The 13,243-nt window shown below is 48.6% G+C and overlaps 1 protein-coding gene across 1 annotated transcript in view; it reads left to right on the top strand.

Annotated features, from left to right (window-relative positions):
• The window catches only part of MKNK2 (MAPK interacting serine/threonine kinase 2), a 45,205-nt gene that overhangs the window by 1,403 nt on the left and 30,559 nt on the right, over positions 1-13,243 (top strand). Inside the window, exons 2-5 of the mRNA XM_083483962.1 lie at positions 597-755; positions 9,562-9,643; positions 10,802-10,903; positions 12,187-12,284. Coding sequence (XP_083340088.1) covers positions 708-755; positions 9,562-9,643; positions 10,802-10,903; positions 12,187-12,284 — 330 coding nt within the window. The 5' untranslated portion in view covers positions 597-707. The remainder of the gene's footprint in view (positions 1-596; positions 756-9,561; positions 9,644-10,801; positions 10,904-12,186; positions 12,285-13,243) is intronic.

Below are 13,243 nucleotides of genomic sequence, written 5' to 3'. Positions count from 1 at the left end.
AAAAATAAAATAAAATAAAGCAAAACCTCTTTCAAATAATAAACAAGGAATGTTCTTCCTAAGCTTTGCATTGCATCACAAAGGGACGGAAATCTGGTGCAACACAGAGAGAGAGAGAGAGATGGAGATATTTTTGTAATAAAGGCCTTGTGTCGAAGAGGTTGGGAGCTGAATCTTAAATGCACAAACTATTATTACTGTGATTATGACGATGATTATGATTATTAAATACGAGGATTCCTGTGCAAAAGGGCCTCTGTTGTCAGAGAAAAATACTTGCTCTCCCCCCCCCAAAACCCCCACTTCTTTGTGTGTTTGTTTGCAAAATCTCCGCTTGCAATTTTCTATATTTCGGGACGCACTCTGTTCCTGTGTTGTGTTGTGTGTCATTTGCAAACCGCTGTTCTCATTTCTCTATCCTTTTTTTCCAGGAGTCTTGTGCTTTGCTTTTAAATTTCCTTTGTCAAAAATGAGATTCCCCCCCCCCCAAAAAAAAACCCCAACAGCTATTTTATGGTTATGCACCCAGTGGCTGAGTCTTGAACTTTTTTAAAAATAAAAATAAATCCTTTCTCCTCTTTTCTCTCCTTTTACAGGGTCTCCATCGGCAGACCCGGACTAGCTTCACCCCAATTTATTTTCCTTCTCCGCCCCCCTTTTCTTTTCTTTACTCCCCCCTCTTCATTTACATCTGCAAAACCTCCAAAATGGTGCAGAAAAGAACAGAACTCCAAGGTTTCCACCGTTCCTTCAAGGTAAGATAGATTTAAACTATTAATATTTAACGGAAGTCGTGTTGCGGAGTTAATGTGTCTGGCTTTTATTAATGCCTTCTGAAAGTTGCTTCCGTTTTCTGTTTTCCCCTTTTAAAAAAAAAGTTGCGTTTTTGCAATGCAGTCCCAAGCATATGTACGTATAAAGAAGCCCCACTGAATTCAACAGGGCTTACTCCCAGGTAACTGGGCCTAGGCTTGCAATGCCTTTGTTGCTCATTGGTAAAAAAAATTGTGGAGAGACCTATGTTGGGAATCAAAATATGTGCTGTGAAACCGTTTGCACTGAAACTTTTGGAGCACGTATATCCATTATAAAATGGCTTAATTTTTTTTGAAGGTGCATGCAAGCTTCTGAGCTACACAGGACTCCTAGTCAGGAGAGCTGACTCGGGATCCTGTGTGGCACAGGTGGTCTTCCTCAGAGTAGTGGAAAATACTTCCTTAGTAGGCCTAACCCCGAAACTTTTGCTGCTGCAGATATAATAGTAGCATATAATATAATATAATATAATATAATATAATATAATATAATATAATATAATATAATATAATATAATATAATATAATATAAAAATAATCCTACACACTGCTACGTAGAGATGCTGAGGATTTGACCACATTCTCCCTGTCCTCCGCCCCACCAAAAAGCGAGTTTTTGACCTTGTCCATCAAATTATAGAGGACGATCAGGACTGGAGGGTCTCTGCCCCGAGGAGATTACAATCAAAGGGGGGGGGAAATAGGCACGGGGACGTAGCAGGTGGTTGGGGCCCGAGAGGAATAATACCTTTATTGTCAACGTACAACCTGAAATCAACCGACATAATAATGATTAAAAGGAACCCGACATAATAACGATTAAAAATAATAATAATGATTTACGACACCTTGTCGTAGGGTTTGTCTTGGTGGGTGTGCGTTGTCAGAAGCAATGCTTTAGCAACAAGTTGTGTTGCAGTTTCGGGCGTCTGCATGGAGCGCTGTACATTTTTACTTTTCTGAGTTGTGTGCGAGATTAATTTGCTGCCGGGTCGGCCTCCTAGAGGAGAAGCCTTTGGCGCTTGCAAGCTCTTTTGAAAGAGAGAGCCGGGTGCTTGCATTTAATGAAGGCTTGCTTGCCGTTTCGCTGGCGCCCTGACATGCAATGGTGCTGGGGTTCTTGTGTCTGTGTGTGTTTTGCTGAATGAGCAAAAAGAGGGTTGTGTCAGTTCCTTTGGCCGGAACGTGTGTTTAGGGAGACGGCCAGGGCCCGACTTCTGTGTTGTGCAAGTGCGCCAGGGAATCCTGTCCTTCCAAACTGGTTGCCTGAATTGTTTGGGGAATGATGCAAGTTGTGTGTAGGCGCCGCCTCGACTTCCGTGATTTATGAGCCGATGGCAGTTCCCCAAAACCCTTTGGCAGGCTGGCTTGGTGGCAACATGACCTCTCTGCTCTCCATAGGCAGGTTTCTAGTCCCCATGGAGGCAGCGATATCGCCTGCACGCTTTCTGCAATCCCTGTTGATCCTCAGGTGCTCTCTGCTAGTGGCAGCCAGGTTTCTAGTCCTCATGGAGGCCCAGATGTTGTTGCTACAGGTGTGTGCCTTTGTGTGGCAATGGTTGCTTGTGCCCTGCCTCCTCTGAGTAGAACCTGGTTGGACGCCTCCCAGGTTGAATGAGGCCAAATTGGATAATGCCGTGCAAGTATTTTGTTTTTGTGATTTGCACAAAACAGGGTTACGGCTGGTGTGAGTCAGGATCCCGCGATGAGGCTGCAATTGTCTGAACTGCTGCGTGGCAGGTGACCTTTAGCTTGTGAAATGACGGGTTCCTGCCACTCTAGAGGGGACCCTGCGTAGATCCGTTGGTTAGAGCCTGGTGCTGATAATTGCCAAGGTTGTGGGTTCAGTCCCCGTCAGGGACAACTGCAGGGCTTCACTCAACTTCAAGCAAAACACCCGGAAAACACTCCCAATATTTTAGCCTTTCTTAAACAGACAAAAGGAGGGAGGAGTCCCAGGGCCAGACAGGTTTCCACGCCTGTCTCTACTGTCTTGTACCCATTTCACAGGCGGGATAGCCGAGTCCCGGTTGGTTGTTTGGCCCGGCAGATTAATTCCTCCCTGCAGGGCTGCCAACCCTGCGCTCAGAGTCATGGGGCTTGTCCCGTGATGCGCCGCCTCCCTCCCTGTCTGGTTGCCGAGGGCTCTCCCTAATTATGGGATGCCGGCGTCCTGGTTGGCAGAGGCTGGGAGCCACGCGGGAGGGCTGGTCCTCTGCGGCTTGGAGCCAGACCGGTTGGGCAGGTCGGAAGAGAAGCTGGGACTCCCTCTGGGGGAAAGAATCATAAGAGTTAGAAGGGTCTCCTGAGGGACATCCAGTCCAACCCCCTGCAATGCAGGAATCTTTTGCCCAGCGTGGATCTCGAACCCGCGACCCTGGGGTTTCATTGCAGTTCAGGCCTGGGCTGGATGTGCCAGGAGAACATTGGAAAGACTGCAGGATGAGACCTGGCCTAGCACCATCCTCTTCTCCCAGTGGCCAAATTACCCCCAAGAACCTAGGGATCCAGATAGACTGCCGCTGGACAGGGAGGTTCCATAGGAACATAAGAAGAGCTTGGCTGCAGGATCCGGCCAAGTGACCCACCTAGCCCAGCTTCTGTTCTCACTGCGGCTCACCGGATGCCCCCATGGATCTGAGCAAAAGAGCAACTCTCCCATCCTGCAGAACGGTCTCCTTTTGGAGGTTGTGACCTCTCCTTCCTTGGAGGTCTTCAAGCCAAGGTTGGGTGGCCATCTGTCCTGGGAGCTTGAGCTGAGATCCCTGCTTTGCAGCGGGTTGGGCTGGATGACCTTGAGGGTCCCCTTCCAACTCTACGATTCCATGCTTTCCAGCAACTGGTCTTCAGAAGCACTTCTAGCCTTCCTTGCTAGTAGCCCTGTCTGCCGTGAAGCTGCCTCATCCTGTTTTTTTCACCCTTCTGGGTTGGTGGGCATGACTGGCTCCTGCAGCAAGGAGTTCCATAGTTTTAACGGTGCACAAGAAGGGATTTCCTCTGTCCGTCCCAGATCTCCCGACTGCCCAGCTTTGTTGGGACGTCCGTAAGCGTCTGTGAGAGAGGGAGAAAAGCTTTTCACTCTTTTTTCCCACAGTGGACGTAATCGTACAAACGTATGCTTGCTTCCCTCTTCTCCAAATTAAAAGGTTGCACGATTTTTTTGCAGCTGGAATAATCCTGCAAACGTTGCAGACGAGTAGCCGTGTGGGTCAAGACAACACAGCCATGGGGGGCCTCTGGTTCTCCGGTCATCATGGCTGGGCTGCAGCTCCCAGTTGCCGCCATAGCCTGATGGTCAGGGATGATGGGATTTGTAGTTCTGCAAAACCCCGCGGTTCCCTTGGCCTAGAGCTGTTTCTGTACTGGGGTGGCAAGGCTCCCTATTTACTGCATTTGCAGCCCGCCTTCTTTGTCCACTGAGCTCATAAAAGTGGCGTCGTTCCTAGTTCTGTTCAATTAATCACCCCAGCGACCTTGCAGGGGAGGCCAGCCTAGCCAGAGCGGTGATTCCGACAAGAAAAGTGACCTTCCCAAAGGGTTTTGCTCTGTCCTTTCTCCTGCCTTCTTCAGTCCTTTGCAGGTTTCAGAGTCGGGAGAGTTGAGTTTGTGGCTCGATGGGGATTCGAACTCAGATCTCGCCTGCTCCAGCTGTGAGATGCCGGTTTTAAAACGGTGCTCCGACTTCCAGAGTGAATCTGTGTGGCGTCAGGGTCAGGCACCTAGGAGTCTGTGACTCCAAACCCTCACTGGCTGATCTCTGGAATATCTCTCGCTCAACTTCAGCCTGCCTCGCAAGGTTGTTGTGAAGATTAAACAGGAAGCTTCCTTGCTGGTCCATGTAGCTCAGTATTAACGGCAACCAACTGGCAGCGCCTATCTGGGGCTTCCTAGTCAGAGATGCTGAGGATCAAATCTAGGCTTTCTGCGTGCAAATCTTCCCTGCATTGCAGCGGGTTGGGATAGATGACCCCCTGGTGTCCCTCAAAAATCTACGCTTCTAGGATAACTATGGGGTGAGAGAGGGAACCTTTTTGTAGGCTGCCTCCATCCATGCCTCCAAATCTCCTATGTTCTTAACCCCATCCCCTGCCCTACAGCCAAGCTCATGGGGTTTTCCGCCTGCAGATAACAGCTGCTCTTAGAAATAATCTTATTTTCGTTTCCCTCTCCAGCGCATGCTGAGATCCCGTACTCCGTTCCTCCTTATGTAATGCAAAATCTTTTCTTTGCAACTTAGAATGCGGGTGTGTGCCTCAAACGCCCAATTTTGCACGGGGCTCGACATTCCCCCCCCCCCCGGTAGCGTTTCCTGCCAGTATTTTTCCAAGAGATTTCTTGCAAGACGCCTTTTCGGGTTGTCGATGGTCGAAGCCACCCTGTGACTTTGCTGCCTAATCTCAAATTAATGCCCTTGCGCTTATTTTTAAACATGCCGACACACACACACACACACACAGCCTGCACAATAGATTCCCTTGCATTTATTGATTGTCGTGAAAAGCCTGAGTTGCTACACAACTCTCCAGTTTTAAAAGAGAGCAATGAAGGGACTGTGTGTGCAGCCTCGGATCTGGGTTTGTGCGCGCGCACGAGTGTGTTTCACGGGGTGAAAGAAGGAGGCCGCCGAATGGAGGCACGACAGTTCCTGCAGTCCCCCCCCCCCTTTTTGCACTCCGCGTTTTGCAAAACTCGCTTGCGGCCGGGTGATGTAACTTCTCCGCGGCTGGGAGGCCCCATGGAGGGATATTTGGCGCAGCGCGGGCATGGGTTATGTAAGCGCATCTTGGGCTCCGCAGTCTGTGCGTTTGGTGCGCAGAGGCGCAAGGGAGTCGCATACGGGGAATTCGCAGACCCGGGTTTTGCAAAATCCAAAGTGGCAGGAGCAGAGAGGTTGAAGGAGAAACCTGGAAATGGGTCTGTGGGGTTTCCTGTTGTTGTTTTTTTGCATTTTTTGAGGGATGGGTGGAAATTAAGCAGGCACAAAGGGGACCGGGGGTTGGCGCAAGCAGAGCGGAAAATAATAAGTAATAATAATAATTATTATAATAATTTATACTCCCCCACTCCAGTCTGGCTGGGTTTCCCCAGCCACACTGGGCGGCTCCCGACACATAGAAAAACACAATAAAATGTCAAACATTAATAGCCGCAGTCTTTTTTTTAAAAATGTTTTTATTAACAATTACAACATATCAAAACATATCATATTCATTATTTTCTCCCCCTTTCCCCCCCTCCCCCCTCAAACTCTCCCTCCCGTCCCCCAGAGATTTCTCAGCATATATTATTCTCTACATCTTGCAAAATTATACAATCCCTACATTATCTGTCTGCCATGTTATCAATCAATAAATTTGTGTATGTTTATTCAACCTGCCAAGGAGTCCGTCCAACTCATTTTGTTTGTTTTTAAGTAATTTGTAAAAAGTTCCCATTCTTCTTTAAAGTCACAGTTGTCCTTATCTTGCAGTTCGTATGTCAGCTTAGCCAATTCTGCGTAGTTCACCAATTTCTCTTGCTGCTGTTCTTTATTAATAGCCGCAATCTCATACTAAAAAGTCACAATGTGCCCAGTCTCATGCACTCGGAATTTAAGAGGTGTGGGAGAAGGCTGGCTTTCAAAAGAGGGTCTGGAGGTGAAGGCTGCGGATAGAATCATAGAATCGTGAGCTGGAAGGGAACCCCAGGGGTCATCCAGCCCAACCCGCTGCAAGGCAGGGATCTCAGGCCAAGCATCCATGACAGGTGGCCGTCATACCTTTGCTTCAAAAACCTGCAAGGAAGGAGAATCTGCAACCTGTCGAACAGCTCTTGCTGTCAGACAGTTCTTCCTGAGGTTGAGTTGGAATCTCGTTTCTGGTCACGGGTTCGAGTCTTACCGTCCGGAGCAGGAGGAAACTAGCTTGTTCTCTGCTAAGGACCAATGCAACAGAGAGGTGTGTTTGTCTTCAGAGAGCTTGAACAAAATATTTCTCTCTCTACTGTGGGAAGCACCTGCCTCCTTCACCTGAGTAGATTTCATAATAATCGGGAGGACAGCCTGTCTATCCAGGCTGCGGGTTCAAAAGGCGCCGCTTGTGGCAAGGCTGCTGCTCCCTCCCTCTTTTTGGGCCTGGAATGAGATGGGGGTGGATTTGGTTTGCGGTCAGGGGGTGCTAATAATGGGGTTTACGATGGGAGCGGGGGGCTTAATCCTCGGAGGCTAGTTCCCCCCAAGGGAAGAGTTGCTGGAGCATGTGCAGAGAGCATTTAAGGAGCAGGCTTGGAAACTCAGATATGGAAGCCGGCGCCAAATCACTCCTTAAACTAGGGTTTCCTTTTGGGTGAAAGGAATTCCAGGTCGCCTTGTTGGGGCCAGAGCACTCGGGAAATTGCGCCTGACTCCGAATTTCAAACGCTGGTTTTGCTACTGGCGCTGGTCCGGCTGCGACAGCGTGGAGATACCTGGGCGCCATTTGGAAACCTCTGCTTTAAGAATCTTAAGAGATTCTTAGAAGACTGGAGTAAATGCTTGAACTATTTGAAAAGCAATTGTAATAAACAGATTACGCTGGTAGGACTGCAAGAAGTTCTGTAAGGAGGGTTATGTGAAATATTGCAAGTTAATGATAATTAAAAGTAATAGAGAAATTAAGAAACGCAGAATAATAATAATAATAATAATAAATTTATTTATACCTCGCCCATCTGGCTGAGTTTCCCCAAGTGATAAAGATCAGAAAATCTTCAGAGGTTGTTGACGGCAGTCTAAAATATTGTGTAAGATAAGAATTTATGTTAAATGACTGTTGGAAATGATATGTTAAAAGATTAATAAAAATGTATATATAAGAAAAGAAAACCTCTTCTTTAGTCCACATTCAATGCCGTTTCCATTTCCGCTTTTCCGTGTTTCTCCGCCTTACGAGTGAATTGTCGTAAGAGGAAGCCGCGGTCAAGCAATGTAGCTGAGAACGTTGAATTGTCGCGTTGGAAGGGACCCCAGTGGTCATCTAGTCCAACCCGCCCGCCCCCTCGGGGAATAGACATTCTGCTGCGGTGACCACAACCTAGGTTTAAGGTGCCCAGCTTAGATAGCTGAGTTTCGGGGGGGGTCTCCTACAAAGAGATGTTAAGGATTGAGGGCTGACTAGATGACTCTTGGGGTCCCTTCCAGCCGTTCCCCGATTCTGCGACAGGCGCTGTTTCCTGAGCTGCTCCTCTTCTACCTTCAAGGTCCTGAATATAGAATGTGGACTTGAGGAGCCTGGATGAGAGCTCTGTTGGTTGGCGCATGGTGCTGATGATAATGCCAAGGTTGCGGGTTCGATTGCCGTGCAGCGGGTCAGACTAGAGGATCCTCAGGGTGCCTTCCGACTCTTAATATTCTACGATTCTATTCCTTAATATAAATGCTGGGGATGTATTCAAAGTCCATTTGCCACCCCTGTGGCGCAGCCCAGAAAGGAATCTGCCACATGCTTAATAATAATAATAATAATAATAATAATAATAATAATAATAAATTAATTTATACTCCGCCCATCTGGCTGGGCTTCCCCAGCCACTATGGGCGGCTTCCAACAAAATATTAAAATACAGTAATGCATCAAACATTAAAAGCTTCCCTAAACAGGGCTGCCTTCAGATGTCTTCTAAAAGTCTGGTAGTTGTTTATTTCTTTGACATCTGGTGGGAGGGCATTCCACAGGACGGGCGCCACCACCGAGAAGGCCCTCTGCCTGGTTCCCTGTAGCTTTGCTTCTCTCAGGGAGGGAACCACCAGAAGGCCCTCAGCGCTGGACTCCATGTCCGGGCAGAACGATGGGGGTGGAGACGCTCCTTCCGATATATAAATGCGCAGCTCAGGTCCAGGAGAGGCTTAGTGCGAAGCTCAGGTCTAGCAGACGCCTCCTGTGTTTTCTGCTTCGGAGCACCTGGTGTCTCTGCAAGCTTCTCGCCTCGCCCTGCCCTGCCGTTCCCAAACAAGCTGTCTCCTCCCTGCTCATTATGGGCTGGATCCCCAGCCACAGCCGGTGGGGCAGCGTTCCGGCCGGGTCTGGTTAGGCTACCCTGCGGTTCTCCTCCCCGTTGGCCTCCTTTTGCGGCCTCCACGGAGACTGTGTACTGGGGAAGAGTCAGATTCTTGGTTTTGTTCTCCCTCGCCAGGCTGTCGCTCAGCAGGGAAGAAACCGGTTTGAGCGCTTTCAAGGGAGTCGGCTCTTGCAAAGCTGCAATTGCAGGTTGCTAAGTTTCTAGTCCACAAGAAAAGTTCAAATTACTTTTTATTTGTTGAATCGATCGGTTCCGTCCGGGTTGAACGACACATAGAGCTGCCTCTGGAAAAGCAAAACTAGCCCCTAAGTGGCAAGGGGTTTTAAAAAAATGTACAAAATTTTGGTTGCCTACCTGCGCCCATTAAATATTGTTGACCTAAAGGGAGCAGGCAAGAGAATATCTCTGAAGGTTTTCTGCGCTTGGGTGGCTGGCCAGAAAAAGTTGGCAGCGATGGCGGCTGCCGTTTAAGAAGCTGGCAGCTCAGGTCTAGCAGAGGCCAAATGTGCCACTCAGGTCTAGCAAATGCTTTTTACTGAATATGCAGCTCAGGTCTAGGAGAAATTGAATGTGCAGCTCAGGTCTAGCAAATGCTTTTTACTGAATATGCACCTCAGGTCTAGCAGACCCCTAGTATCCCCCGGAAGCTTCTTACCAGCATTCCCCCCTTTAATTCTGGCTTAGATGTGACTTTCTCTCCCTCTACTCCCAGGGCCAGAACCCGTTTGACATCGAATTCTCCCAGTCCACTCACCTGGATTCTGTCTTCAACTTCGAATGCCCCTCTCGGCCCGGTGAGCACCGCCGTTTTAATTCCGTTTTGCTTTCTGAAAGGGGTCAGGAGGAAGAAAAGCAGTTCCTGAACTGGGAATTGTCCTAGGTTTACACCTCTTGAGATTCAGACAATTTGATGGAGGGTACCTCTATTCTGGGTGGCGCTGTGGATTAAACCACAGAGCCTAGGACTTGCCGACCAGAAGGTCAGCGGTTCGAATCCCTGTGATGGGGTGAGGTCCCGTTGCTCGGTCCCTGCTCCTGCCAACCTAGCAGTTCGAAAGCACGTCAAAGTGCAAGTAGATAAATAGGTACCACTCTGGCGGGAAGGTAAATGGTGTTTCCATGCGCTGCTCTGGTTCGCCAGAAGCGGCTTAGTCATGCTGGCCACATGACCCGGAAGCTGTATGCCGGCTCCCTCGGCCAGTAAAGCGAGATGAGCGCCCCAACCCCAGAGTTGGCCACGACTGGACCTAATGGTCAGGGGTCCCTTTACCTTTTTACCTCTATTCCAGGGATTGTGAACTGCAGGGGAGAGGAGTGCGGCCCCCGAGACCTCTCCTTCTGGCCCTCATAACTCTCCCATTTATTGGGTTCAGAATGCCACCTTTTTCCTCCAAGTTGGCATTCATGGTTTCTTCCCCATCCTGTGAGGTGGGTTCAGTTAAGAAGCGGTGGCTGGCTTTGTGAACAGGTGTCTGGATTTGAACCCGGGTCTTGACCCAGGGTTTCCCAAACTTGTGTCTCTAGCTGTTTTTGGACTACAGCGCCCATCATGCCCAGCTAGCAGGACCAGTGGTCAGGGGAATTGTAGTCTCAAAACAGCTGGGGACCCAAGTTTGGCAAGTTGCTCTAACCACTGCGCAGCACTGCCCTACTGCACAAAGGCGAAGCTTCTATTAATAGGCCCGCCCACATTTGCCCCTTAGCCCCGCCCACAGCTGTCATGTGGAATGGCTTCCCCACCCTGGTCTTCATTGCTGTAATGGAGCCTCCGTTTTCAAAGAGAGTCTACCTTGAAATATAAGACGCTGGCTGTTTCATGCAAAATGCAAAGTTTAAGGGCGACCTCAGAACCCAGCATGCCTCTGGCTTTTGGGATTGTTGCTTGCCTGGTCCTGGGTTCAAATGCTGCTTTTAACTGTGATTCTCCCCCCCCCTCAAATCTCATGGAACAGACATGCCTTCAAGTCAGCCCATCGACATCCCCAACGCGAAGAAACGGAACAAAAAGAAAAAACGCTGTCGGGCCACGGATAGCTTTTCCGGAAGGTTTGAAGGTGAGCGGCTCAAGTTGCTGGTCCTCAGCGTTTATTCTCGAAATCGTCACCTTCCGCTTGCAGCAAAACGTTTTCCGCTCAGTCCTTGTGGCCTCGTGAGAGGGGCTGTGTCCGCAAGAAGGCTGCAGCAGCAAGAGGGTTTCGGGAGAGACGTGTGTTTGTTTATCCAAATTTGCAAACTTTGAAAAAGTAAATAAAGCCCACCCTGCAATCTGAGCAGACCAGGAAACGATACAAATGCACAAAATCTTCTCCAAAGGCTGGGAAAGGAAGTGGTGTTTTTTCAAAGGAGATGGATTAGACCAGGAGAAGTTTGTTCTCATGCAGTTGTTGGACTACAACTCCCATCCTCTCAAACTAGCAGGGCTGGCAGTCAGGGATTATGGGGACTGTAGTCGAAAAACAGCTGGAGACCCATATTTGGGAAACCCTGGATTAGACGCTTGCATTTAGGGAAAGGCTGGTGTAGACTGCACTGGGCTGGATGAGACCCAAAGGTGGGACGCTGTTTGAAGGAGAGCTTCCTTTTTAAACCAGCCTGTTCGTTCAGAAACATGAGGACCAGACCCTTGTTTTATTTTTGCAGGAACGGTGAGAGGCGATGAGGACTAGAACTTTAAACCGGCAGGGACTGCAGCTACTGGCTATTTTACTATTAGGCGGTCTGTCAGTATGCTTTTTGTTGTCGTTGATGTTCTGTAATGTGTTTTGAATGATAAAGGGTGGCATGTAAGTTGAAATAATAATAACAGCAACAACAACAATAATGATGATTGTAATTTGAGGCACAGCAGGGAGAGGCGTCTGCAAAATTCAGGCAAAGGTGGACGATGTCAAATCAACAAAGCCATCAGTTAAAATAAGATGATCTGGTGCTTGGTTTTTTTTTTTTTGAAGAATGGAAGCCTTTTCCGGATCATTTGGAGAAATATGGCAGCATGAAGAATCCGTGAGCAGGATTCGCACTATGAGCAGCAGAAAGAACGAACGATGATTGTGCTACGGCTGTGTTAAAAAAGAGGGGAGACAGGCAAAGGGAGCGGGGAGATCAGAAAAGCATCACAGAAAACGAGATGGGAAGTTGGCGATATAAAAAGAACATTTTAAAAATATATATTGGACTTTTATTTGGAATTTTAGGAATATAAACACAGTTTTTGGAATAAGCAAAGTTCAGGCAACGACGCAGGGAATAGCACTTTTATTGCCCCCCATAATTCTCTTCTTTCCTTGTCTCTCTCTCTCTCTCTCCCCCCCCCCTCCCGTACCCTGCAAACCTTCAGACGTTTACCAACTCCAGGAAGAGGTCCTCGGGGAAGGAGCTCATGCAAAAGTCCAGGCCTGTGTTAACCTCATTACCAACAAAGAGTATGCAGTGAAGGTAAGGGAGCTTGGGGACTTTGGGGTTTGAGCCCCGGGTCGGGCAAGAGATTTCTGCATGGCAGCGGGTTGGGATGGATGACCCTCGGGGTCCCCGCCAGCTCCACAAATCTGTGATTCTCACGGAGGCCGGCCGGATGCCCTCCTGCAACTCCATTGCGTTTTGGGTGTGAGATGGTTGTGTTGCGCTTTTACTGTTGCCTGTTATGGCTGCCTCTGACCGCAGAGGCAGAGCGTAGCCATTGTGGCTGCCGGCCAGTGATGACTCAATCCTCCAAACCCTCTTTTGAAGCCGTCCACAATCGTGGCCCTGGCCATCTCCTGTGGCAGGGAGTTCCACAGGCCCTGCGTGGAGGTCTTTCCTGGGCCAAAATTGGTATGTGTGTGTGTCAGGAATTTCCAGCATAAAATGTCTTCGGTAGTGTTTTCCCGGTTGGTGTGGTTAGCCGGGATTTGGAGGGGGGGAAGAGAGAGAGAATTAAAGAAACGCTTCACGGGTAGGACTTTGTGCTATTGGAATAGGAGCAAGGGCAATTGGGGTTTAGGTGCTTTCCTCCACATGTGGTGGGAGTGTCCCAAAAGTCAACTATTCTGGACAACAACCATACGAGAAATAAGTAAAATAACCAAGCAAGTATTAGAAACCACCCCAGAATTGGCCCTACTAAACATCTTCCAAGACAACAATGCCCATTTACACCACAAAGAACTCATAACCCACCTACTTTCAGCAGCCAGAAACATCATAGCCAGACACTGGAGAGACCTGTCAGGAGTAAGCATGGACCAATGGTACCAAATATTATGGGAAACAGCCTTACTAGAAAAATTAACCAATACACTGAAACTGACACGGGGACAAATAGAAGAAGACGCCTTCACCCCTGTATGGCTCCCCTTTATCACACACACAGCCCAACAAGACAACGACAAAAATCCACCAACAGCATACAACTCATT

Source organism: Podarcis liolepis (genome assembly GCF_965112155.1).
Source record: "Podarcis liolepis genome assembly, chromosome: 18".
Taxonomy (NCBI): Eukaryota; Metazoa; Chordata; class Lepidosauria; order Squamata; family Lacertidae; genus Podarcis; species Podarcis liolepis.
Note: the sequence above shows the minus strand (reverse complement) of the source record. Positions and strands in the feature narration are given on the sequence as shown.